At 59.8% G+C, this 26,935-nt stretch overlaps 3 protein-coding genes across 8 annotated transcripts in view; 2 read left to right on the top strand and 1 right to left on the bottom strand.

Annotated features, from left to right (window-relative positions):
* Positions 1-811, bottom strand: part of LOC128787663 (transcription factor COE4-like) — a 46,860-nt gene extending 46,049 nt beyond the window's left edge. The window contains exon 1 of one of the 2 annotated variants that reach the window (XM_053941966.1): positions 794-811. In XM_053941966.1, coding sequence (XP_053797941.1) covers positions 794-796 — 3 coding nt within the window. In that variant the 5' untranslated portion in view covers positions 797-811. Of the gene's footprint in view, positions 1-670; positions 689-793 lie in introns of those variants that run through there. The other variant, XM_053941967.1, reaches the window with a different exon arrangement.
* A 64-nt stretch (positions 812-875) lies between these two features.
* SPEF1 (sperm flagellar 1) lies at positions 876-9,606 on the top strand (the record flags this gene model as incomplete). The annotated part of the gene is made up of 7 exons (XM_053941975.1): positions 876-1,197; positions 1,283-1,394; positions 1,741-2,047; positions 2,545-2,593; positions 3,697-3,754; positions 6,913-7,021; positions 9,330-9,606. Coding segments are annotated over 7 exons (1,068 nt in total), but the record flags the coding sequence as incomplete, so codon positions are not given.
* Positions 9,534-26,935, top strand: ADISSP (adipose secreted signaling protein). Of its 5 annotated transcripts, none has more exons than XM_053941974.1 (6): positions 9,534-9,611; positions 17,696-17,772; positions 20,922-21,076; positions 22,504-22,642; positions 25,622-25,738; positions 26,349-26,935. In XM_053941974.1, the coding sequence occupies exons 2-6, from the start codon at positions 17,754-17,756 to the stop codon at positions 26,447-26,449; spliced, it is 531 nt and encodes a 176-aa protein (XP_053797949.1). In that variant the 5' UTR covers positions 9,534-9,611; positions 17,696-17,753; the 3' UTR covers positions 26,450-26,935. The 5 variants fall into 5 exon arrangements, with proteins under 5 accessions (XP_053797949.1, XP_053797944.1, XP_053797947.1 ...); XM_053941969.1 differs by lacking the exon at positions 9,534-9,611 and adding an exon at positions 14,324-14,851; XM_053941972.1 differs by lacking the exon at positions 9,534-9,611 and adding an exon at positions 16,191-16,226.

Genomic DNA, 26,935 nt, shown 5'->3' with positions numbered 1-26,935 from the left:
CATCCCATTGTCCATATCCCATCCTGGTGTCCATATCCCACCCCAATATCCAAATCCCATCCCATTGTCCATATCCATTCCCAGTGTCCATATCCCATCCATGGTGTCCATATCCCATCCATGGTGTCCATATCCCACCCCAATATCCATATCCCATCCCACTGTCCATATCCATTCCCAGTGTCCATATCCCATCCCGATGTCCATATCCCATCCCAGTGTCCATATCCCATCCCGGTGTCCCTATCCCATCCATGGTGTCCGAATCCCATCCATGGTGTCCATATCCCACCTCAATGTCCATATCCCATCCCATTGTCCATGTCCCATCCCGATGTCCATATCCCATCCATGGCGTACATATCCCATCCCATTGTCCATATCCCATCCCACTGTCCATATCCCATCCCAGTGTCCATATCCCATCCATGGCATCCATATCCCACCCCAATGTCCGTATCCCATCCATGGTGTCCATGTCCCCATCCTGGTGTCCATATCCCATCCCAGTGTCCATATCCCATCCCAGTGTCCATATCCCATCCATGGCGTCCATATCCCATCCCAGTGTCCATATCCCATCCCGGTGTCCGTATCCCATCCCAGTGTCCATATCCCACCCCATTTCCATGGCAACAGGACGCGCCCCCGCAGGCCCCACTTCTGTTACCATGGCAACAGGACTCTCCCATGAAGCCCCGCCCCCGCTGGCATGGCAGCGGCGACGCTGCCAATAAGCCCCGCCCAATTTCCATGGCAACGGGATGCTCCCATTAAGCCCCGCCCCCGTTACCATGGCACCACGACGCTCCCTTCAAGCTCCGCCCCCGTCGCCATAGCAGCAGAGACGCTCCCGTTAAACCCCGCCCCTGTTGCCATGGCAGCAGAGCCGCTTCCTTGAAGTCCCGCCCCTGTTGCCATGGCAGCGAGGACGCTCCGCGCAGGCCACGCTCCCGTTGCTATGGCAGCGAGGACGCTCCGCGCAGGCCCCGCCCCCGTTGCCATGGCAGCGAGGACGCTCCGCGCAGGCCCCGCCCCCGTTGCCATGGCAGCGAGGACGCCGAGGCCGGGCCCTGATGGCGGCCGAGCGGCCGGAGCCGGGTCCGGACGAGTCGCTGGTGTCCCTGTACCGCTGGCTGGACACGGTGCCACTGTCGCGGCCGCGCAAGAACATCGCCCGCGACTTCAGCGACGGGGGTTGGCCTTGCGGGGACACGGCGGGGTGGCCGGGGCGGGCTGTGGCGGTGGTGCCACCCGCAGCGTGTCCCCGCTGTCCCCGCAGTGCTGGCGGCCGAGGTGGTGAAGTTCTTCTTCCCCTCGCTGGTGGAGCTGCACAGCTTTGTCCCCACCAGCTCCACGGCGCAGAAAGTCGCCAACTGGGGCCACCTCAACAGGTAGGGACAGGTGCCACCAGCTCCGTGTGACCCCCCCCCACCCCCCGTCCGGGGTGTGCACAGATTGTCCCCACCTGTCCTGCGGGCGGTGTCGCCCTGTTTGTCACATCCCGAGAGCCCCGTGTGGCCACAGAGCCACCGCGGCGGGCTGCGGGCGGGGATTGGTGTCTCCCTGTGTCCTCCTATGTCCCTCTGTGTCCCCTGTGTCCCCGTGTCCCTCTATATCTCCTGTGTCACCCTGTGTCCCTCTCTGTCCCTCACTGTCCCCTGCGCCCACAGTGTCCCCGTGTCCCTCTGTGTCCCTCTGCCACCTCCCCCCGGGCGTTCCCTCGATCCCAAATTTCAGGAAAGTGCTGAGCAAGCTCAACCTGCGGCTCCCGGATGAGATGATCCAGGCGCTGGATCTCCCTGTGCCGCCCCATGTCCCCCTCTGTGTCCCCCTGTGTCCCTCTGTGTCCCTCTGCCACCTCCCCCCGGGTGTTCCCTCGATCCCAAATTTCAGGAAAGTGCTGAGCAAGCTCAACCTGCGGCTCCCGGATGAGATGATCCAGGCGCTGGTGCGGAGCCGGCCGGGAACGGCCGAGCAGCTCCTGCAGCTCCTGAGGGCCAAAATCCTCCAGAGGCAGAGGAACGGCAAGGGAGGGGTCGGGAAGGTGAGGAAATCCCAAAAATGGTGAGGAAATCCCAAAAAAATGAGGAATTCCCGGGAATGGGAATCCCGGAAAGGTTGGACATTGGGGTTTGGGGAAAGCTGGGATAGGGGAATGATCCCTGGGTGGGATTTAGGATCGTTCCACACAGAAATCGTTCCTGGGTTCTGCTCCGAGCCAGGCTGGGAGAGCTGGGAATGTTCCCCTGGAGAAGGGAAAATTCCAGGGAATCCTCAGAGTCCCTGAAGGAGCTCCAGGAGAGCTGGAGAGGGACTGGGGACAAGGGACAGAGGGACAGGAGCCAGGGAATGGCTCCCACTGGGAAAGGGGAGATTGGGCTGGAATCTTGGCAAGGAATTGCTGGCTGGGATGGAACTCCCAGAGCAGCTGTGGCTGCCCCTGGAAGTGTTCAAGACCAGGTTGGGGTCACCTGGGCTGGTGGCAGGGGGGTGTCCCAGATGTCCCAGATGTGTCTCAGTGGTTTTCCTGCTTCTCCTCAGCCGCCAGCGGAGCCGGCAGCGCTGGACGAGGGGGGGTACCTGGACACAGGTAAGGGATGGGGGATAAAGGATCCCAAAATCCCCCACTGGGACTTTTTAGGGTCCCAGGGATGGGACAGCAGTGTCCGGGAAGGTGACCCCATCCGTCCTTCCATCATCCATCCATCCATCATCCATCCATTCATCCATCATCCATCATCCATCCATCCATCATCCATCCATCCATCCATCCATCATCCATCCATCATCCATCCATCCATCATCATCCATCCATCCATCCATCCATCATCCATCCATCCATCCATCCATCATCATCCATCCATCATCCATCCATCCATCCATCCATCCATCCATCCATCCATCCATCATCCATCCATCATCCATCCATCCATCCATCATCCATCCATCCATCATCCATCCATCCATCCATCATCCATCCATCCATCATCCATCCATCATCCATCCATCATCCATCATCCATCCATCCATCCATCATCCATCCATCCATCCATCCATCATCCATCCATCATCCATCCATCCATCCATCATCCATCATCCACCATCCATCCATCCATCCATCATCCATCATCCACCCATCCATCCATCCATCATCCATCCATCCATCATCCATCCATCCATCCATCCTCATCCATCCATCATCCATCCCTCATCCATCATCCATCCATCCATCCATCCATCCATCCATCCATCCATCCATCCATCATCCATCCATCCATCCATCCATCCATCCATCCATCCATCCATCCATCCATCCATCATCCATCCATCCATCCATCCATCCATCATCCATCATCCATCCATCATCCATCCATCCATCATCCATCCATCCATCCATCCATCCATCCATCCATCCATCCATCATCCATCCATCATCCATCCATCCATCCATCCCTGTGTCCATCCATCCATCCCTGTGTCCATCCATCCATCCATCCATCATCCATCCATCCATCCATCCATCATCCATCCATCCATCCATCCATCCATCATCCATCCATCATCCATCCATCCATCCATCCATCCATCCATCCATCCATCCATCATCCATCCATCCATCCATCCATCATCCATCATCCATCATCCATCCATCCATCCTTCCATCCCTCCGTCCATCCCTGTCGGCTTTTCCAGGCCAGCCCACGCTCCGGCGCGATTTGGGAAGGGGCTTCAGCCCAGAGGGCGCTGCCAGGTGAGGTGTGGGCCAGGGTCAGGGCCCTTTTGGGGTCAGGGGGTCTTTATGGGGTCACTGTGAGGTCCTCGTGGGGTGCTGGGAGTCACTGAGGGGGCTCGGGGGGTCCCTGTGGGGTTTGGGGGGTCACTGTGGGGTCAGGAGGTCACTCTTGGCTTGGGGGGTCACTGTGAGGGTTTGGGGTCACTGTGGGGTTTGGGGGGTTGCTTTGGTGGTTTGGGGTCACTGTGGGGTTTGGGGGTGTCACTTTAGTGGTTTGGGGTCACTGTGAGGGTTTGGGAGGTCCCTGTGGTGTTTTGGGGTCACTGTGGGGTTTGGGGTGGTCACTATGGTGGTTTGGGGTCACTGTGAGGGTTTGAGGGGTTGCTTTGGTAGTTTGGGGTCACTGTGGGGTTTGGGAGGGTCACTGTGGTGGTTTGGGGTCACTGCCGTGGTTTGAGGGGTCCCTGTGGTGGTTTGGGGTCGCTGTGATGGTTTGGGGTCCCTGTGGGATTGGCAGGGTGGGGCCCTGTGGTAGTTTGGGGTCATTGTGAGGGTTTGGGGGGTCACTGTGCTTGTTTGGGGTCACTGTGAGGGTTTGGGGGGGTCTCTGTGGTGTTTTGGGGTCACTGTGAGGGTTTGGGGGGGTCTCTGTGGTGTTTTGGGGTCACTGTGAGGGTTTGGGGGGTCTCTGTGGTGGTTTGGGGTCACTGTGAGTGTTTGGGGGGTTGCTTTGGTAGTTTGGGGTCTCTGTGGTGGTTTGGGGTCCCTGTGAGGGTTTGGGGTCACTGTGGTTGTTTGGGGTCCCTGTGGGATTTGGGAGGGTCCCTGTGGTGGTTTGGGGTCACTGTGGGGTTTGGGGTGGTCACTGTGTTGGTTTGGGGTCACTGTGGGATTTGGGAGGGTCCCTGTGGTGGTTTGGGGTCACTGTGGGGTTTGGGGGTGTCACTTTAGTGGTTTGGGGTCACTGTGAGGGTTTGGGAGGTCCCTGTGCTGTTTTGGGGTCACTGTGGGGTTTGGGGTCACTGTGGGATTGGCAGGGTGGGTCCCTGTGGTAGTTTGGGGTCCCTGTGGTGGTTTGGGGTCACTGTGAGGGTTTGAGGGGTTGCTTTGGTGGTTTGGGGTCACTGTGGGGTTTGGGACGGTCACTGTGGTGGTTTGGGGTCACTGTGAAGGTTTGAGGGGTTCCTTTGGTAGTTTGGGGTCACTGTGGGGTTTGGGGGCGTCCCTGTGGTATTTTGGGGTCCCTGTGGTGGTTTGGGGTCACTGTAGGGTTTGGGGTCACTGTGGGGTTTGGGAGTCACTTTGGGTTTGGGTGTCCCCTGTGGGGTCAGGGAGTCACTGTGGGATTTGGGGTCACTGTGAGGCTTTGGGGGGTCCCTGTGGGGTTTGGGGTCACTGTGGGGTTTGGGCCTCCCTGAGGGGGGTCAGGGGAACTTCGTGATATTTGGGGTGTCCCCATGCACGTTTGGGGTCTCTGTGGGGTTTGGGGTTATTGTGAGGGTTTTGGGGTCACTGTGGTGGTTTGGGGGGGGGGTCCCTGTGGTGTTTTGGGATCACTGTGAGGGTTTGGAGGGGGTCACTGTGGGGTTGGGGGGCGGCCTTGTGATGGTTTGGGGCCACTGTGGGGTTTGGGGTCGCTGTGAGGGTATGGGGAATCATTGTGAGGGGTTTTGGGGTCACTGTGGTGGTTGGGGGGTCCCTGTGGTGGTTTGGGATCACTGTGAGGGTTTGGAGGGTCCCAGTGGGGTTTGGGGTCACTGCTGTGGTTTGGGGATCCCTGAGGGGGGCCAGGGGAACTTTGTGATGTTTGGGGTGTCCCCGTGCGCGTTTGGGGTCACTGTGGTGGTTTGGGGTCATTGTGAGGGTTTTTGGGGTCACTGTGGTGGTTTGGGATCAGTGTAAGGGTTTGAGGGGTCGCTTTGGTGGTTTGGGGTCCCTGTGGTGGTTTGGGGTCATTGTGAGGGTCTGGAGGGTCCCTGTGGGGTTTGGGGTCCCTGTGGGGTTTGGGGTGTCCCCATGGGGGTCAGAGGATCCCCATATGGCTCTTGGTGTCCTTGTGTGTGTCAGGGATTCACTGTGGGTGTCCCCTGCTGTCCCCGAGTGTCCCCGAGTGTCCCCTGGGTATCCCCCGGGTGTCCCCGAGTGTCCCCGAGTGTCCCCTGCGTGTCCTCTGCATGTCCCCTGCGTGTCCCAGAGTGTCCCCTGCGTGTCCCCTGCGTGTCCCCGAGTGTCCCCTGGGTGTCCCCGAGTGTCCCCTGCGTGTCCCCTGCGTGTCCCCTGCGTGTCTCCGAGTGTCCCCCGAGTGTCCCCCGAGTGTCCCCTGCGTGTCCCCTGCGTGTCCCCGAGTGTCCCCTGGGTGTCCCCGAGTGTCCCCTGCGTGTCCTCTGCATGTCCCCTGCGTGTGCCCTGCGTGTCCTCTGCGTGTCCCCTGCGTGTCCCCGAGTGTCCCCTGCGTGTCCCTTGCGAGTCCCCGAGTGTCCCCGAGTGTCCCCTGGGTGTCCCCGAGTGTCCCCGAGTGTCCCCGAGTGTCCCCTGCGTGTCCCCTGGGTGTCCCCGAGTGTCCCCGAGTGTCCCCGAGTGTCCACTGGGTGTCCCCGAGTGTCCCCTGGGTGTCCCCTGGGTGTCCCCGAGTGTCCCCTGGGTGTCCCCGAGTGTCCCCTGTGTGTCCCCTGGGTGTCCCCGAGTGTCCCCTGCGTGTCCTCTGCGTGTCCCCTGCGTGTCCCCTCGGTGTCCCCTGCTTGTCCCCTGCGTGTCCCCGAGTGTCCCCTGGGTGTCCCCGAGTGTCCCCTGCGTGTCCCCGAGTGTCCCCGAGTGTCCCCTGGGTATCCCCCGGGTGTCCCCGAGTGTCCCCGAGTGTCCCCTGCGTGTCCCCTGCGTGTCCCCTGCGTGTCCTCTGCATGTCCCCTGCGTGTCCCCGAGTGTCCCCGAGTGTCCCCGAGTGTCCCCTGGGTGTCCCCTGCTTGTCCCCGAGTGTCCCCTGGGTGTCCCCTCGGTGTCCCCGAGTGTCCCCTCGGTGTCCCCGAGTGTCCCCTGCGTGTCCCCGAGTGTCCCCGAGTGTCCCCGCGGGAGATCAGGACATTCCCACGGGATCGGGGGACAGGATTTGGGGACATCCCCTCCGGGGGGGGTCACCAGGCGGGCTCAGCGCTGTCCCCACGGCCGTGTCCCCGCGCCAGGGCGGTGACAGTGGCAGTGCCATCGCAGCCGGGGGGTGGCCCTGGGGACATGCGACAGCAGCTGGCGGACCGCGAGCGGGCGCTGCAGCTGGCGCGGGACACGATCCAGGTGAGCCCATCCCAAATCCCGGCGGCGGGGACATCCCGGGGGGACACGCGCGACACTGGCCTGTCCCCGCGCCCTTCCTCCTTCCCGCTTTTCCCCGTCCCCCCATCCCGGCTCTTCCCGGTTTTTCCTGATTCTCCTTTCCCTGATTTTCCCTGTCCCCCTTCTCCTGGCTTTTCCCGGTTCCTCCTTCCCTAAAATTTTCTTTGTCCTCCTTCCCGGCTTTTCCCGGCTTTTCCCGGCTTTTCCCGGCTTTTTCCTCTCCCCTTTCCCGGCTTTTCCCGGTTTTTCCCTGACCCCTTTCCCGGCTTTTCCCAGTTTTTCCCTGACCCCTTTCCCGGCTTTTCCCGGCTTTTCCCTGACCCCTTTCCCGGCTTTTCCCTGACCCCTTTCCTGGCTTTTTCCGGCTTTTCCCGACTTTTCCCAGCTTTTCCCTGTCCCCCTTCCTGGCTTTTCCCGGCTTTTCCCGGCTTTTCCCTGACCCCTTTCCCGGCTTTTCCCGGCTTTTCCCGGCTTTTCCCGGCTTTTCCCGGCTTTTCCCGTTTTTTCCCTGACCCCCTTTCCCACCTTTTCCGTGTCCCCTATTCCCGGCTTTTCCCTCTCCCCTCTTCCCTAAAATTTTCTGTGTCCCTCCTCCCCGGTTTTTCCACGTCCCCTTTTCCCGGCTTTCCCCGGTTTTTCCCTGACCCCCATCCTGGCTTTTCCCGGTTCTTCCTTCCCTAAAATTTTCCCTGTCTCCCTTTCCCAGCTTTTCCCGGCCTTTCCCGGTTTTTCCCTGTCTCCCTTTCCCAGCTTTTCCCGGCCTTTCCCGGTTTTTTCCTGTCTCCCTTTCCCAGCTTTTCCCGGCCTTTCCCGGTTTTTTCCTGATCCCTCCTTCCCAGCTTTTCCCTGTCCCTCCTTCCCTAAAATTCTCCCTGTACTTCTTTCCCGGTTTTTCCCGGTTTTCCCCTGTCCCTTCTTCCCTAGAATTTTCCCTGTCCTCCTTTCCGGGCTTTTCCTGATTTTTCCCTGTCTCTTCTTCCCTAAAATTTTCCGGGTCACTCCTCCCCGGTTTTCCCATGTCCCCTTTTCCCGGCTTTTCCCGGGAAAAACCCCAAAATTCCTCTGGGGAAAAAAAAAAACCACAAAAACAAACCAAAAAAAAAAAAAAAAAAAAAAAAAAAAAAAAAAAATTCCTTTGGGGAAAAAAACCCTCAAAATTCCTCTGGTAAAAAACCCCAAAATTCGTCTGGGAAAAAAAATCCCAAAATTTCCTCTGGGGAAAAAAACCCAAAATTCCCTGCTCCGGGAAGATCCCCGGGAATGGGTTTGGGATTTTGTGTTTTGGGGATTTGGGGATTTGGGGATTTTGGAGTTTGGGGATATTGGGGTTTTGGGGTTTTGGGATTTTCGGGTTTTAGGGTTTGGGGGTCTCAGGATTTTGGGGATTTAGGATTTGAGATTTTGGGATTTTGGAGTTTTGGGCTTTGGGGATTTTGGGGTCTCAGGATTTTGGGATTTGGGTGATTTAGGATTTGAGATGTTGGGATTTGGGGATTTTGGGATTTGGGGATTTTGGGAATTTGGGATTTGGGGATTTGGGGAATTTAGGATTTGGGATTTTGGGGTCTCAGGATTTTGGGATTTTGGGGATTTAGGATTTGAGATTTTGGGATTTTGGGGTCTCAGGATTTTGGTGTTTGGGGATTTGAGGATTTTGGGGATTTGGGATTTTGGGGTTTGGGGATTTTGGGACTTTGGGGTTTTGGGTATTTGAGATTTGGGGATTTTGGGGATTTAGGATTTGGGATTTTGGGGTCTCAGGATTTTGGGATTTTGGGGATTTAGGATTTGAGATTTTGGGATTTTGGGGTTTGAGGATTTTGGGATTTCGGGATTTGGGGATTTTGGGGTCTCAGGATTTGGGGATTTTGGGGATTTAGGGTTTGGGGATTTGAGGATTTTGATGTCTCAGGATTTTGGGACTTTGGTGTTTGGGGATTTGAGGATTTTGGGGTTTGGGAATTTCGGGATTTTGGGATTTTGGGGTCTCAGGATTTGGGGATTTTGGGGATTTAGGATTTGAGATTTTGGAGTTTTGAGGTTTGGGGATTTTGGGGTCTCAGGATTTTGGGATTTGGGGGTTTGGAGATTTCGGGACTTTGGGGTTTTCGGATTTGGGGATTTGGGGGCTTGGAGATTTCGGGATTTTGGGGTTTTCGGATTTCGGGACTTTGGGGTTTTCGGATTTGGGGATTTTGGGGGGGTTTAGGATTTGGGATTTCGGGGGGTTTAGGATTTGGGATTCGGCTCCCCACCCCCGGCCCCGCAGATCCTGCAGGCCAAGGTGGCGCGGCTGGAGCAGCTCCTGCTCCTCAAGAACCTCCGCATCGACGACCTGAGCCGGCGGCTGCAGCAGCCCCAGGGCCCCCCCCGCCGCTGACAGGCGACAGCGACACCGCCGCTGGCAGGCGACAGCGACACCGCCGCCGCCGCGCGGTGGCACCGCCGTGGTGGCACGGGGACAGCGCGGTGGCTCCCGGTGGCCCCCGGTGGGGCCCGGCTCGCCCCGAGCCCCGCGCGGCTGCGGATTAAAGAGCTGGATCTTGGCGGGGTGAGAGCGGCACTGGGGGGACACTGGGGACATCTGGGGACACTGGGGACACTGTGGGGACATTGGGGACATGTGGGGACATTGGGGACACTGGGGATATGTGGGGACATTGGGGACACTGGGGACACTGGGGACATTGGGGACATGTGGGGACATGTGGGGACACTGTGGGGACATTGGGGACACTGTGGGGACATTTGGGGACACTGGGGGGACATTGGGGACACTGTGGGGACACTGGGGACACTGTGGGGACACTGGGGACACTGGGGACATGTGGGGACATTGGGGACATTGGGGACACTGGGGACATTGGGGATACTGTGGGGACATTGGGGACACTATGGGGACATTTGGGACATATGAGGACATGTGCGGACACTGTGGGGACACTGTGGGGACACTGGGGACATGTGAGGACATGTGGGGACATTGGGGACACTGTGGGGACATTGGGGACACACTGGGGATATGTGGGGACACTGGGACATATGGGGACACTGTGGGGACATCAGGGACACTGGGGACATCTGGGGACATTGGGGACATTGGGGACACTGGGGACACTGGGGACACGGTGGGGGCATTGGGGACATTGGGGACACACTGGGGACACTGGGGACACTGGGGACATCTGGGGACATCTGGGGACATGTGAGGACATGTGGGGACATTGGGGACACTGTGGGGACACTGGGGACATCTGGGAACAATGGGGACATCTGGGGACATCTGGGGACATTGGGGACATTGGGGACATTGGGGACATGTGGGGACACTGGGGACACTGGGGACACTGGGGACACTGGGGACATTTGGGGACATTGGGGACACTGGGGGGACACTGGGGACACTGGGGACACTGGGGACACTGAGGACATTGGGGACACTGGGGACATTGGGGACATTGGGGACACGGTGGGGACATTGGGGACATTGGGGACATTGGGGACATTGGGGACATCTGGGGACACTGGAGACATGTGGGGACATTGGGGACACTGTAGGGACACTGGGGACATGTGGGGACACTGTGGGGACATTGGGGACATCTGAGGACACTGGGGACATCTGGGGATACTGTGGGGACATTGGGGACACTGTGGGGACATTGGGGACATCTGGGGACATGTGGGGACATTGGGGACACTGTGGGGACACTGGGGACATGTGGGGACACTGTGGGGACATTGGGGACATCTGAGGACACTGGGGACATCTGGGGACATTGGGGACATTGGAGACACTGTGGGGACATCTGAGGACATGTGGGGACATCTGGGGACACTGTGGGGACACGGTGGGGACATTGGGGACATCTGGGGACAGTGGGGACATGTGGGGACATGTGGGGACACTGTGGGGACACTGGGGACATTTGGGGATACTGTGGGGACATTGGGGACATCTGGGGACACTGGGGACATTGGGGACATTGGGGACATGTGCGGATACTGTGGGCACATTGGGGACATTGGAGACACTGTGGGGACATTGGGGACATGTGAGGACACTGGGGACATGTGAGGACATGTGCAGCTACTGGGAACATTGGGGACACACTGGGGGCATGTGGGGACACTGGGACATATGGGGACATTTGGGGACATGTGGGGACACTGTGGGGACATGTGGGGACATCTGGGGACACTGGGGACATTGTGGGGACATTGGGGACATGTGGGGACATTGGGGACATGTGGGGACATTGGGGACATCTGGGGACACTGGGGACACTGGGGACATTGGGGACACTGGGGACATTGGGGACACTGTGGGGACACTGAGGGAACACTGGGGACACTGGGGACATCTGGGGACATTTGGGGACACTGTGGGAACACTGAGGGGACACTGGGGACATTGGGGACATTTGGGGACACTGAGGGGACACTGGGGACATTGTGGGGACATTGGGGACACTGTGGGGACACTGTGGGGACACTGAGGGGACACTGGGAACATTGGGGACACTGTGGGGACACTGTGGGGACACTGTGGGGACACTGGGGACATTGGGGACATGTGAGGACACAGGATATGTGGGGGCATTGGGGACACTGTGGGGAGGGCACAGCGCTGGGGACACTGTGGGGACACTGTGGGGACAGCAGGGAGGGGTGGCAGTGCAGGAGCGGGGATGGCAGGGAGGGGACAGCAGGGTGGAGGTGGCAGTGTGGGGACACAATGGGGACACCATGGGGACACTGGCGTGAAGACATCAGGGCAGGGACATCAAGGTGGGGACACTGTGGGGACACTGTGGGGTGGGGACATCATTGTGGGGACATCGAGGAAGGGACAGCAAGGTGAGGATGGCAGTGTGGGGACACCGTGGGGACACCGTGGGGACAGCAAGGAGGGGACACCATGAGGAAAACATTGTGGGGACATCACCATGGGGACATCAGGGTGGGGACACTGTAGGGACACCGTGGGGACATCAGAGTGGCAGGGGGGACATTGCGGGGGGGGGGGGCAGCAGCGTGGGGATGACAGAGAGGGCACCATGGGGACATCATGGGGACATCATGGGGACACCATGGGGAGACCGTGGGGACATTCTGGGGACACCATAAGGACACCATGGGGACACCATGGAGACATCATGGGGACACCATGGAGACATCATGGGGACACCATGGAGGCACTGTGGGGACATCATGGGGACATTCTGGGGACACCACGGGGACACCATGGGGACATTCTAAGGATGTTCTGGGGACATTCTGGGGCTGCCTTGGGGACACCCTGGGGACATTCTGGGGACACCGTGGGGATGCTATGAGGACATCATGGGGACATTGTGGGGACATTCTAGGGGTGCCTTGGGGACACCATGGGGACACTGGGGATGTCTTGGGGACACCATGGGGACACCATGGGGACATAATGGGGACATTCTAGGGGTGCCTTGGGGACACCCTGGGGTTGCCTTGGGGACATCATGGGGACATTCTGGGAACACTATGGGGACACCACAGGGACACCATGGGGACACTGTGGGGATGCTATGAGGACACCATGGGGACACTATGGGGGCACCATGGAGGCACTGTGGGGACATCATGGGGACATTCTGGGGACATTCTAGGGATGCCTTGGGGACACCATGGGGACACTGTGGGGATGCTCTTGGGACACCCTGGGGACATTCTGGGATTGCCCTGGAGACACTATGGCGAGACCATGGGGACATTGTGGGGATGCTATGAGGACACCATGGGGACATTGTGGGGGCACCATGGAGGCACTGTGGGGACACCGTGGTGACATTCTGGGGACATTCTAGGGGTGCCTTGGGGACAACCTGGAGGTTGCCTTGGGGACACCCTGGGGACACTGTGGGGATGCTATGAGGACACCCTGGGGACATTCTGGGGACACCATGGAGGTACCATGGGGACATCATGGGGACATTCTAAGGATGCTCTGGGGACACCCTGGGGACATTCTGGGGATGCCTTGAGGACACCATGGGGACACCATGGGGACACTGTGGGGATGTCTTGGGGACACCCTGGGGACAACCTGGGGTTGCTATGGGGACACCACGGGGACACCCTGGGGACACTGTGGGGATGCTATGAGGACACCATGGGGACATTCTGGGGATGCCTTGAGGACACCACGGGGACACTGTGGGGACACTATGGGGACACCGTGGGGACATTCTGGGGACATTCTGGGGACACCATGGGGACATTCTGGGGACATTCTAGGGGGGCCTTGGGGACACCCTGGAGGTTGCCTTGGGGACACCCTGGGGACACTGTGGGGATGCTATGAGGACACCCTGGGGACACTATGGGGACACCATGGAGGTACCATGGGGACATCATGGGGACATTCTGGGGACACCATTGAGGCACCATGGGGACATTCTAGGGGTGCCTTGGGGACACCCTGGGGACACTGTGGGGATGCTCTTGGGACACCCTGGGGACATTCTGGGGTTGCCCTGGGGACACCATGGCGACACCATGGGGACATTGTGGGGATGCTATGACGACACCCTGGGGACATTGTGGGGACACCACGGGGACACCACGGGGACACCATGGGGACATAATGGGGACATTCTAGGGGTGCCTTGGGGACACCCTGGGGACATTCTGGGGTTGCCATGGGGACACCACAGGGACAGCATGGGGACACTGTGGGGATGCCTTGGGGACACCATGGGGACACCATGGGGACACTGTGGGAACACTGTGGGGATGCCTTGGGGACACCATGGGGACACCGTGGGGACATAATGGGGACATTCTGGGGACACCATGGAGGTACCATGGGGACACCCTGGGGACATTCTGGGGATGCCTTGGGGACACCATGGGGACACACTGGGGACATTCTAGGGGCGCCTTGGGGACACCCTGGGGACACTGTGGGGTTGCCATGGGGACACCACGGGGACACCCTTGGGACACTGTGGGGATGCTATGAGGACACCCTGGAGACACTATGGGGACACCATGGAGGCACTGTGGGGACATCATGGGGACATTCTGGGGACATTCTAGGGATGCCTTGGGGACACCACGGGGACATGCTGGGGACACCATGGAGGCACCATGGAGACATTCTGGGGACTCCATGGGGACATAATGGGGACATTCTAGGGGTACCTTGGGGACACCCTGGGGACACCATGGGGACACTGTGGGAACACTGTGGGGATGCCTTGGGGACACCATGGGGACACCGTGGGGACACCGTGGTGACATTCTGGGGACATTCTAGGGGTGCCTTGGGGACAACCTGGAGGTTGCCTTGGGGACACCCTGGGGACACTGTGGGGATGCCTTGAGGACACCATGGGGACACCCTGGGGACACCCTGGGGACACCCTGGGGACACCCTGGGGACGCGGTGGCCGCTCCTCCCCCCGGTGGCCGCCGGGATTTAATCCCTTCCCAAATCCCGTTGTTTTCGCAATCCCGGAGCAAATCCGAGCCCGGCGGCGGCGCTGGGAGGTGACAGCGACATCCCCCGTGTCCCCACCCCCAGGTGACATCCCCAGCCACGGCGACACGCCCAGGGGTGGCTCTGGGGACCGTCCCTGGGCCACAGTGGCTTCTTAGGGAAAACCTGGAATTTCCGGGCGATGTGGGAATGGCGGGGACAAGCCAGGCCCTGGTGTCCCCTCCCGTGGGGACAAGCCGGGTGTGATGTCACCGTGGTGGTGACAAGGACACAGCCGGGGCTCTGGGGACCGCTGGGAATGTGGATCCCAGGTTTGTGGGAATGCGGATCCCGGGATTTTAAGCGTTCCAGCAGCTGGAGCAGCTCCCCCCTCCCGGGGGGTGGCATTGTCCCCTGTGTCCCTCACGTGTCCCCGGTGTCCCTCACGTGTCCCCTGTGTCCCTCACGTGTCCCCGGTGTCCCTCACGTGTCCCCTGACCCCGCTGTCCCCCCACATTCCCGGGGGGACAATCCCAATCCGCTCTCCGGATGGGAACTGGCTCCGTTTGCCGCGTCCCGACGGGATGGGGACGTGCCCTGTCCCCTGTCCCCGCGGGAAGGGACACGGAGCTCGGGATGGGGACAGGAAGGACACGGCTGGATGTCCCCAGGATGGGCGGTCAGCTGGGAATGGGGTGGGATTGGGGTCGGGATTGGGATTGGGATGGGATGAAGGGGGGAATTGGGATGAGAAGAAATGAAGTACGGAGGAAATTGAATGGGATGGGACAGAGTTAAAATGGGATGGGAAGGAATTGGGATGATTTGGGATGGGATGGATGGGGTGGAGTTGGAATGGGATTGAGAGGGAAGGGAAGGGAAGGGAAGGGAAGGGAAGGGAAGGGAAGGGAAGGGAAGGGAAGGGAAGGGAAGGGAAGGGAAGGGAAGGGAAGGGAAGGGAAGGGAAGGGAAGGGAAGGGAAGGGAAGGGAAGGGAAGGGAAGGGAAGGGAGGGAAGGGAAGGGAAGGGAAGGGAAGGGAAGGGAAGGGAAGGAAGGGAAGGGAAGGGAAGGGAAGGGAAGGGAAGGGAAGGGAAGGGAAGGGAAGGGAAGGGAAGGAAGGGAAGGAAAGGAAAGGAAAGGAAAGGAAAGGAAAGGAAAGGAAAGGAAAGGAAAGGAAAGGAAAGGAAAGGAAAGGAAAGGAAAGGAAAGGAAAGGAAAGGAAAGGAAAGGAAAGGAAAGGAAGGAAAGGAAAGGAAAGGAAAGGAAAGGAAAGGAAAGGAAAGGAAAGGAAAGGAAAGGAAAGGAAAGGAAAGGAAAGGAAAGGAAAGGAAAGGAAAGGAAAGGAAAGGAAAGGGAAGGGAAGGGAAGGGAAGGGAAGGAAAGGGAAGGAAAGGGAAGGAAAGGGAAGGAAAGGGAAGGCCCCTCCCCCCCTTCCCGTTCCCATGGCAACGCCCCCGCTCCTCCCCACCGCCCACAAGGGGGCGCCCCGCGGCGCGCGCGCGCTTCCTCATTGGCTGCCCCGCCCATTTGGCCCCGCCCCTTAACAACAACCCCGCCCCTTAGCAACGCCCGTTATGCGCTGCGCGGGGCGCGGCCCGGAGGCGTGACCGGCGTGCGCGCCCGCCAATGGGAGCGCGAGGCGGGGGCGCGCCGGCCAATGGGAGCGGAGGGGGGGCGTGTCCCCAGAGCGGGAAGCGGGCGGCGGGGTGAGCGGGGCGCGGCGACACCGGGGGACATCGGGGGGACATCGGGGACACCGGGGGACATCGGGGGACACCGGGGACACCCGCGGGGCGGCACAGGCACCGGGGCAGCCCCGCGGAGGGGCTGGCGGGTGATGGCGGAGGTGAAACGGGGCTGGGAGCGCTCCGGAAAGGCGGGGGGGGGGGTGGGGACAGTCGCGGTCGCGGTGTCCCCTCTTGGGGACATGTCACCCCCCGTCCTGAGCTTGGTGACACCTCCCCTTGTCCCCAGCATGGCTTGAGACGCCCCCAAAATCCCTGGATTTCCCCCACACCCCCGGGAGAGGCTCCCCCCTTCCATTCCAGCTCGGTTTTCTTTTATCTTGGTTTTTTTTTTTTTTTCCCGAAATTTTGGGGTTTTTTTTCTTTTTTTCCCCTCCACGGATTTCCCGGCGTTTTGGGGTTTCCACTTCCCAATCCCTGCCGGCATTCCCGGTCCCGTGGCGCGATCCCAAAAAGGAGAGGGAGGTTTGTCCCTCCAATTCCATCCCGGTTTTTGGGGGGTTTTTTGTTTGTTTTTTTTGTTTGTTTTTTTGTTTGTTTTTTGAGGTTTTTGAGGGTTTTTTTTGGGATGTCACATCCCGAATTCCCGGCTGGCGGTCGCGCCGCTTATCCCGGGAAAAAAAAAACGATTTGGGAAAGGCTCCAAGTCTGGGATCTGATCTCCCGTTTATCCCGGGAAAAAGCGATTTGGGAAAGGCTCCAAGTCTGGGATCTGATCTCCCGTTTATCCCGGGAAAAAGCGATTTGGGAAAGGCTCCAAGTCTGGGATCTGATCTCCCGTTTATCCCGGGAAAAAGCGATTTGGGAAAGGCTCCAAGTCTGGGATCTGATCTCCCGTTTATCCCGGGAAAAAAAAAACGATTTGGGAAAGGCTCCAAGTCTGGGATCTGATCTCCCGTTTATCCCGGGAAAAAGCGATTTGGGAAAGGCTCCAAGTCTGGGATCTGATCTCCCGTTTATCCCGGGAAAAAGCGATTTGGGAAAGGCTCCAAGTCTGGGATCTGATCTCCCGTTTATCCCGGGAAAAAGCGATTTGGGAAAGGCTCCAAGTCTGGGATCTGATCTCCCGTTTATCCCGGGAAAAAAAAAACTATTTGGGAAAGGCTCCAAGTCTGGGATCGGCGCTGTGAATCTGGAAAAACATCTCAAAAGCTCGGAGACTTTTAATGGGGCAAAGGGGGGAAACTGAGGCACGCGCGGCGGGGAGGGAATTCCCTAATTCCCGCTTTTCCCGGAGATTTGGGATGTGGGAATGGGCAGTTCCCAGGCCTGGCGCTGCCGCTGGCTCCTCCTCCCCGCCAGCACCGCGGCCACCTCGGGGCCACCTCGGGGCCACCTCGGGGCCACCGCTGTCGCCGCAATGGGATTGGGAATATGGGACGGAATTGGCGCCTTCCCGTTCCCACCCTATTCCCACCCCATTCCCGCAGAATTCCCGGACGATGCCCCCCGGCCGCTGACACTGGCGACAGCGACATCGCCGGACAGATGGCGACAGCCAGCAAGGGTGAGTCCCCACATCCCCGTCCCCGGATCCCGGGATTTGGGGTTTTCCCGGAGCTTTTGGGGTCCCCTCTGTGCCTATCCAGGGATTTGGGGTTTTCCCGGAGCTTTTGGGGTCCCCTCTGTGCCTATCCAGGGATTTGGGGTTTTCCCGGAGCTTTTGGGGTCCCCTCTGTGCCTATCCAGGGATTTGGGGTTTTCCCGGAGCTTTTAGGGTCCCTCTGTGCTTATCCAGGGATTTGGGGTTTTCCCGGAGCTTTTGGGGTCCCCTCTGTGCCTATCCAGGGATTTGGGGTTTTCCCGGAGCTTTTGGGGTCCCCTCTGTGCCTATCCAGGGATTTGGGGTTTTCCCGGAGCTTTTGGGGTCCCCTCTGTGCCTATCCAGGGATTTGGGGTTTTCCCGGAGCTTTTGGGGTCCCCTCTGTGCCTATCCAGGGATTTGGGGTTTTCCCGGAGCTTTTAGGGTCCCTCTGTGCCTATCCAGGGATTTGGGGTTTTCCCGGAGTTTTTGGGGTCCCTCGGTGCCTATCCAGGGATTTGGGGTTTTCCCGGAGCTTTTGGGTTCCCCTCTGTGCCTATCCAGGGATTTGAGGGACCCCAAAAGCGCTTTAGGGTGAGACAAATCCCAAGGAATCTTTGTGGGATTCCGCTCCGGGAATTTCCCTGGGAATGGGGCCGGGGGCGGCTCCTTCCCGGTGGGATGAGGTCAGGAGAGCCTCAGGAGATTCCCGGGAAAGAAAAAAAAGAGTTGGGGACATCCTGGAGGGGACCTGGAGACCCCCTGGGGGGACGCAGTGACAGCAGGTTCTGATCCCAGAAATCCCAGATCCAAGAGATTCCCTGATCCCACAAATCCCAGACCCCACAAATCCCAGATCCCATAAACCCCAGACCCAGGGATTCCCTGATCCCAGAAATCCCAGATCCCATAAATCCCAGATCCCACAAATCCCAGATCCCATAAACCCCAGACCCAGCGATTCCATGATCCCACAAATCCCAGATCCCACAAATCGCAAATCCACGGGATTCCCTGAACCCACAAATCCCAGACCCCATATATCCCAGATCCAGGGGATTCCCAGACCCCACAAATCCCAGATCCCATAAACCCCAGACCCAGGGATTCCCTGATCCCAGAAATCCCAGATCCCACAAATCCCAAATCCAAGGGATTCCCTGATCCCACAAATCCCAGGCCCCATAAATCCCAGATCCCACAAATCCCAGATCCAATAAACCCCAGACCCAGGGATTCCTTGATCCCACAAATCCCAGATCCCACAAATCCCAAATCCAAGGAATTCCCTGATCCCACAAATCCCAGACCCAGGGATTCCCTGATCCCACAAATCCCAGATCCCATAAATCCCTGATCCCACAAATCCCAGACCCAGGGATTCCCTGATCCCACAAATCCCAGATCCCATAAATCCCTGATCCCACAAATCCCAGATCCCACAAATCCCAAATCCAAGGGATTCCGTGATCCCACAAATCCCAGACCCAGGGATTCCCTGATCCCAGAAATCCCAGATCCCATAAATCCCTGATCCCACAAATCCCAGACCCGGGGATTCCCTGATCCCAGAAATCCCAGATCCCCGAGATCCCAGATCCCAGAAATCCCCGATCCAGCGGATCCCTGGCTGCCACCCCCGCCGGTCCCCGCTGTCCCCTCCCGGGGCCACCCCAAATCCCGACTCCCCCGTTCCTGAGGGGGCGGCCGAATGTCCCCAAGTGCCACCAGGGTGCCAGAGGCTTATTTGGGATCATCGGGGCTTGGGATCGGGATTTGGGATCCACGCAGATCCTTCGGGATCGCCGCGGCGCCGCCCTGGAGAGTGCCCCGCGTGTCCCCGCGTGTGTCCCCACGCTGTCACCGTGTCCCTCGCTGTCCCCCCAGGAGTGCGGGAGGGGCTTTGGGCCCGAACAACGGCGGGACCTTAAAGCGCGGCTCATTAAAGCCCGGCTCATTAAAGCCCGGCTCATTAAAGGCCGGCTCATTAAAGCGCGGCTCATTAAAGCGCGGCTCATTAAAGCCCGGCTCATTAAAGCCCGGGATTCCCGGCGCTGCCAGCACAAAGAGCCTTTTCTTCAGGCGACAAGGGAGGCGACAATCTGCTGCTGGCGGCGGTGACAATCTGCTGCCAGCTGGGAGCGGGGCTCGGCGGGAGGAGGAGGAGGAGGAGGAAGGGGCGGATTTTCCATGGAAGCGGCGCACGTGGAAAATCCCACGGGATTTGGGCCTCCGTGGGGACAGCGCTGTCCCCAAGCTGGTGGCAGGGCCCCGGCGCTGCCATGTGGCCTGTCCTGCTGGCCTTGTCACAGCCGTGTCACCTGCCCCGTGTCACCTTCCCCGTGGCGCCGCGCAGCCCGAGCAGGGAGCGGAGTCTGCCGAGCCTGGGGATGCTTGGGGACACCTGGGGACACTTGGGGACACTTGGGGACCCTCTGGGCATGGGTGGTGGCCGGTCCCTGCTCGGATGGGAGCTGGCTGTGGTCACTTGGTCACCTGTGTCCCTCTGTCCCTGTGTCACTTGTCCTGAGGACATCACAGGAGGGAGCCAAGCCTGGGGACGCTTGGGGATGCTTGGGGACACTTGGGGACACTTGAGGACCTTCTGGACATCATCTGGTGGCACTTGCACGCTCTCCCCCCTTCTCACCTGTCCCCTGCCCCATGTCCCCATGTCCCCAGCCTGTGTCACTTCTCCTAAGGGCATCACAGGAGGGAGCAGAGCCTGCCGAGCCTGGGGACACTTGGGGACACTTGGGGACCCTCTGGGCATGGGTGGTGGCCGGTCCCTGCTCAGAGAGCAGCTGGCTGTGGTCACTTGGTCACCTGTGTCCCTCTGTCTCTGTGTCACATGTCCTGAGGACATCACAGGAGGGAGCAGAGTCTGCCGAGCCTGGGGATACTTGGGGACACTTGGGGACACTTGGGGACCCTCTGGGCATGGGCCGGTGGCAGGTCCCTGCTCGAATGGGAGCTGGCTGTGGTCACTTGGTCACCTGTGTCCCGGGTGACACAGGGAGGGGGTGACAGGGAAGCCTCCCCTGGTGCCACCACGCTCCGCCCCGCGTCCCCAGCGCGAGGCCACCTCCCCTGGGGACACAGGGCTGTGACCGGGGGACCTTTGTCACCTGCAGGCAGCAAGGGGAAGGGGACAGGAGTGCGCTTCACCCCCGAGGGGACCCAGGGCCACCCCCAGGAGGGGACACAGGGCCACGTCCACTTCCAGGAGCAGCTGCACGACTCGGCCGTGATGGTGACACAGGACAAGGACGGCCACTTCCTGGTCAAGGTGGGGGACAGGGGGACAACGGGGGGATGTCACCGTCCCCTGGCGACTCCGGGGCTCCCAACACCCAAAAATTCCCGGATTTGGAGGCGTTCCCACCCCAGAATTCCGTGTCATTCCCTAGGGCTTCTCCTGAGGCCACCAACTCCGGATTGTCCCCCAAATCCAGCGCCACATTTGGGTGGCTTTGGGGACACAGGGGACACGTGGCACTGTCCCCTCTGCCCCGTTCTGGGGCCGCTCCGGATCCCAGCAGGGCCATTCCCAGCTTTTCCCGCTTATCCCGCGGGTGGAAGGGCTCTGGGGGCGGTGCTAGCGGAGGGGACAAGGAGCCACCCGCGGTGCCACCAACGTGTGGCACCTGCAGCTGCCACCAGCGCTGAGTCAGAGCCTCGTGGCCGGAATTCCATCCCAAATCCGGCGCTGCCTCCGGGGGCGGCCCTTGTTGTTTTCCCACCACATGACCGAGGGGGTGGCAGTGCCACCCACGGGGACACGGGGACACGGGGACACAGGGAGGGGTCTCTGGTGGGGTTGGGAAAAGAAGATCCTGCTTGTTTTCCCGGGCTTTTAAAGGGATAAATCCCTTTAAAATTAATCCCCAGGGTGGTTTTGGGTGGCGAGGGGAAAGAGCTCGGAGCTCATCCCGGTTCCTTGGACACTCCCAGGGATCCTGGGGCAGCCACAGAAAATTCGGGAATTTCAGCCCAGCTGTGAATTCCTTCCCAAAATCCCACCCCAAATGTCCCCATTCCCTGTGTCCTTGTCCCCAGTCCCTCTCCAGCTCTCCTGGAGCCCCTTGAAGCTCTGCAAGATTCTCCCCAGATCCTTTTCCAGCTCTTTGGGATGATCCCAGCCCCGGGGGCATTTTGGGAATTCCACCCTCCGGATCCTGGCCCCGGATTTTTTTTCCCCCTCAGGGATCGTTCCCAGCTCGCTCCCTTCCCAAAATGGGTTTTTCCAAGGCTCCGGAGGGCTCTGCTTTTTGTCATGAGAGTGGAAAAATTCCATGGGAAGAGGCGCTCCAGCCTTTTCCAGGAGCAGCTGGAAAAGCTCTCCCTGCTCCTGTGACATCCACGGGTTGTTATTCCCAGAATTTTGTCCCCAAATTTCATACTTTTCCTGCTTTTTCTGGGGCGAAATCATCCTGTTTGTTACCTTTTCCTGATGTATTTCCGAAATCATTCCTATTCTTTCCTAAATTATCTCCTATTTATTATTTCCTGACTTTTTTTAGGCCACAAATCCCTTCCCCCCCCCCCCCCGCAAAAAAAAAAGGGATTTAACCAGGGGAATTTTTTAGGATACAATTCCCCCTCTCCAGTTGCTGTCCCCACCTTCCTGGGGACTCTGCAGTGTCCCTCGTCCCCAAGGGGGAGGTGACAGTGACACCCCAGCCGTGGTGTCACCCCCGCATCCCGCTCTTCCAGGTGGGATTCCTGAAGATCCTACACAAGTACGAGATCACCTTCCAGCTGCCCCCCGTGCCGAACCTGGGCAAGGACATTTGTCCCCTCCCCGTCCCCAACCCCAACCTGCGCGTCATCAGTGTCACCTCCCTGCCAGAAGGTACCGTGTCCCCTCCGTGTCCCCAACGTCCCCATCCTGTACCCAGCCCTTCCCCAAAGGGGGTGAGGCCACACCCAGGTGTCCCCTCAGTGTCTCGGGGAGGTGACAATTCCTTGTCCTCAGGGTCCCCAAATTCCGTGATTTTGTTGTTGTCGGGATTTTCCTTTCCCGGGGGTCTCTGTGGGTGAGGGGGCTCCAGACCCCGACAAGGGACAGGGACAGGGATTGCTCCAAGGGTGCCACCCTCCACTTTGGGGACAATGGCGCGCTGCCACATCCATGGGATCCCGGAGCGTCACCCTGGGCTGGGTGGCAGTTCCTTGGGGACACGCGAGGACACCGCAGGTCCCTGAGGCCACCTTGGTCCCATCCCAGTTGTCCCACAGCCAATGGATGCTGCTTCCCACATCCCTGTCCCCTCGGGGCCGTCGGTGTCACCTCCCGGCAGCGGGGACAGGGTGGGGACAGGGTGGGGACAGGGTGGGGACGGGGCTTTTCCCACCCGCCGCTGGCTCCACCCCAAAAAAGCTCTTTAGGGTTTGTTTGGAGATTCCCAACAGGGGCTGGGATTGGGATTAGGATCAGGATTGGGATCGGGGGTAGGAGGTAGACCGGGATGGGGATCTGGGATAAGGGCTGGGATTGGAGCTGGGATCAGGACCGGGAATGGGATCAGAGCCAGGACTGGAGCTGGGATCGGGATAGGAGCTGGGATCGGGATTGGAGCCAGGATCGGGATTGGAGCTGAGATCGGGATTGGAGCCAGGATCGGGATTGGAGCTGAGATTGGGATTGGAGCCGCGATTGGGATTGAAGCCGAGATTGGGTTTGGAGCTGGGATTGGGATTGGAGTCAGGATTTGGATTGGAGCTGAGATCTGGATTGGAGCTGGGATTGGGATTGGAGCTGGGATTGGGACTGGAGTTGGGATTGGGATTGGAGCTGGGATCGGGATTGGAGCCGGGAATGGGATTGGAGCTGGGATCGGGATTGGAGCTGGGATTGATTTGGAGCTGGGATCGGGGACAGGGCCTCTCTGGAGCAGGGGAAAGGAGCCCTGGGGAACGCCGTGAGTGGAGGAGAGGGACAGGGACAGGCAGGGCAGGGAAGGGCACAGAGGGTAAGGAGGGCACAGGCAGGGCTCAGGTAGGGCAGGAAAGGTTCAGGCAGGGTAGGGAAAGTTCAGGGAGGCACAGGCAGGGCAGGGAAGGGTTCAGGACGGGTTCAGGCGGGACTGGGAAGGGGCAGGGAGCTGCAGGGAAGGTGCAGGCAGGCACAGGCAGGGCAGGAAGGGTTCAGAGAGGGCAGGAAAGGTTCAGGGAGGGCAGGAAGGGTTCAGGGAGGTGCAGGCAGGGCAGGGAATGGTTCAGGACGGGTTCAGGCAGGACTGGGAAGGGGCAGGGAGCTGCAGGCAGGGCAGGGAACGTGCAGGCAGGGTGGGAAGGTGCAGGCAGAGCAGGAAGGGTTCAGGGAAGGCAGGAAAGGTTCAGGGAGGTTCAGGCAGGGCAGGAAACGTTCAGTGAGGGCAGGAAGGGTTCAGGCAGGGCAGGAAAGGTTCAGGGAGAGCAGGGAAATTTCAGGGAGGTGCAGGCAGGGCAGGGAATGGTTCAGGAAGGGTTCAGGCAGGAAAGGAAGGGGCAGGGAGCTGCAGGCACGGCCAGGAAGGTACAGGGAGGTACAGGCAGGGTGGGAGGGGTTCAGGGAGGGCAGGGAAATTTCAGGGAGGTGCAGGCAGGGCAGGGAAGGGTTCAGGCAGGACTAGGAAGGGGCAGGGAGCTGCAGGCAGGGCAGGGAAGGTGCAGGCAGAGCAGGAAAGGGTTCAGGACGGGTGGGAAGGTACAGGCAGGTACAGGCAGGGCAGGAAAGGTTTCAGGGAGGGCAGGAAAGGTTCAGGGAGGTTCAGGCAGGGCAGGAAAGGTTCAGGGAGGTTCAGGCAGGGCAGGAAAGGTTCAGGGAGAGCAGGGAAAGTTCAGGGAGGTGCAGGCAGGGTAAGGAGGGCACAGGCAGGGTGGGAAGGGCAGGGAAGTGCAGGCAGGGCAGGGGAAGGTCGAGGAGGGCAGAGAGAAGGTTCAGGCAGGCACAGGCAGGGCAGGAAGGGTTCAGGGAGGGCAGGGAAAGTTCAGGGAGGGCAGGGAAAATTCAGGGAGGTGGAGGCAGGGCCAGGAAAGAATGGGAGGGCTGAGACTCAGGTACAGGCAGGATCAGGAAGGTACAGGCAGGCACAGGAAGGGCAGGGAAGGTTCCAGAAGGTCAGACAGGGTAAGGAAGGTGCAGGCAGAGCAGGAAGGGCAGGGCAGGGAAGGCAGAGGTAGCGTGAGGAGAGCACAGGCAGGGCAGGGAAGGTTCTGGAAGGTGCAGGCAGGGTGAGGAGAGCACAGGCAGGGCAGGGAAGTTTCAGGGAAGGTTCTGGAAGGTGCAAGCAGGGTGAGGAGGGCATGGGCAGGGTGGGAAGGGAGAGGCAGGGAAAGGTGCAGGAAGGATTCAGGGAGAGCAGGAAAGGCACAGGCAGAAAAGGAGAGGGAAGGGTTCAGGGAGGGCAGGGAAGGTTCCAGAAGGTGCAGGCAGGGTGAGGAGGGCACGGGCAGGGTGAGGATGGCACGGGCAGGGTGAGGATGGCACGGGCAGGGTGAGGATGGCACGAGCAGGGTGAGGATGGCACGGGCAGGGTGAGGACGGCACAAGCAGGGTGAGGAGGGCACAGGCAGGGTGAGGGGGGCACGAGCAGGGTGAGGAGGGCACGGGCAGGGTGAGGAGGGTGCAGGCAGGGTGAGGATGGCATGAGCAGGGTGAGGAGGGCACGGGCAGGGTGAGGAGGGTGCAGGCAGGGTGAGGATGGCATGAGCAGGGTGAGGAGGGCACGGGCAGGGTGAGGAGGTCACGAGCAGGGTGAGGAGGGCACGGGCAGGGTGAGGAGGGCACGGGCAGGGTGAGGATGGCACGGGCAGTGCCCTGGCAGCTTCTCCGTGTCCCCGCTGCCAGGGCACAGCGTGCGCTGCGAGTACACGGCGCACAAGGAGGGGGTGCTGAAGGAGGAGCTGCTCCTGGCCGGACACAGCCCCAGCCACATCAAGGTCACCGTCCAGGCCCGGGTCATGGGTAAGGGGCTCTGGGGTCCCTCCCTGTCCCCTTCCCCCTCCCCAGGCCCAGCCAATCTTCCCAGTTGTCCCAGTTAAGGCGTGGCGCTGTCCCAGCTCCAGGGCACTGCTGAGGAATTGCCCAAAATGGGTGATTTCATCCCAAAAATTCCCCAGCCCGGGGGTTGAGGAGAGCCCTGGGAAGGGAGGGGGTGGGGGGTGACCCCGATGTCCCCTGTGCTTGGCTGGGTCCCCACTTTGTCCCTGGGACCCGCCCCCTTGTCCCTGGGATGTCCCCTGTCCCTGGGACCCCTTTGTCATTGGGACCCCCCCCCATCACTGGGACCCTCCCTATAAATCCCAAGACCCCCTTGCTCCCCGTGTCCCCCACCCCATATCCCAGCCACCCCCAGCCCCCTGAGGTTGTCACCACCGCTGGGCAGTGACCACAGCGGTGACACAAGGACAAGGGACAACACATCCCCCACCCAGCCGGACCCAGCATTGCTGGGATGGACCAACCCCTGCGAGCCTAAAACTCCACCCCCCCAAAACCCCTTAAAAAGGGGCGTTCCCACCCTCCCCAAAGGGACAGCGAGCTGTCCCCGAGCCGTGTCCCCTGATGTCCCCAGACCGTCACCACGGGACGCCGATGCTCCTGGACGGGGTGCGCTGCGTGGGAGCCGAGCTGGAATACGACTCGGAGCAGAGCGACTGGCACGGCTTCGACTGACCCCAAACCCCACCCCGGGGGGACCCCAAAGCCCCCGAAGCACAGGACGGTCCCCAAAGCGGGCGGGGGGGTGGGGAGGGGGGGACCCCCTTGTTGCTGCTGCCGCTGCTTCGCCCTCGCCCCGCAGCCCCGGGGGGTGTTTTGGGGGAATTGTGCCTCTTGGGGTGGGAATCTTCCTCTTTTCTGGGGTGGGCGAGGAATTTTGCCTGTGGAATGTGGGGTGGGAGCGGGGAGTCCCCCGTGGCTTCGGGGTTGGGGCCGCGTCCCCCAGCTGTGTCCTTGTGTTGCTGCCAGCGCCTCTTTTTTGGTTTTTGTTGGTTTTTTTTTTTCTGTTTTTCTCAGATTTTTCCTGTTTTTTTTTTCTCCTCTTTTCCCATTTTTTTTTTCCTCGTGGTGCAAGGACCAGGAGCAGTTTCAGGAGGTTTTTTATGCCTACATATATATATATATATATATGTATATATATAAATATAAAGCTATCTTACA

This window comes from Vidua chalybeata, chromosome 4 (genome assembly GCF_026979565.1).
Source record: "Vidua chalybeata isolate OUT-0048 chromosome 4, bVidCha1 merged haplotype, whole genome shotgun sequence".
Taxonomy (NCBI): Eukaryota; Metazoa; Chordata; class Aves; order Passeriformes; family Viduidae; genus Vidua; species Vidua chalybeata.
Note: the sequence above shows the minus strand (reverse complement) of the source record. Positions and strands in the feature narration are given on the sequence as shown.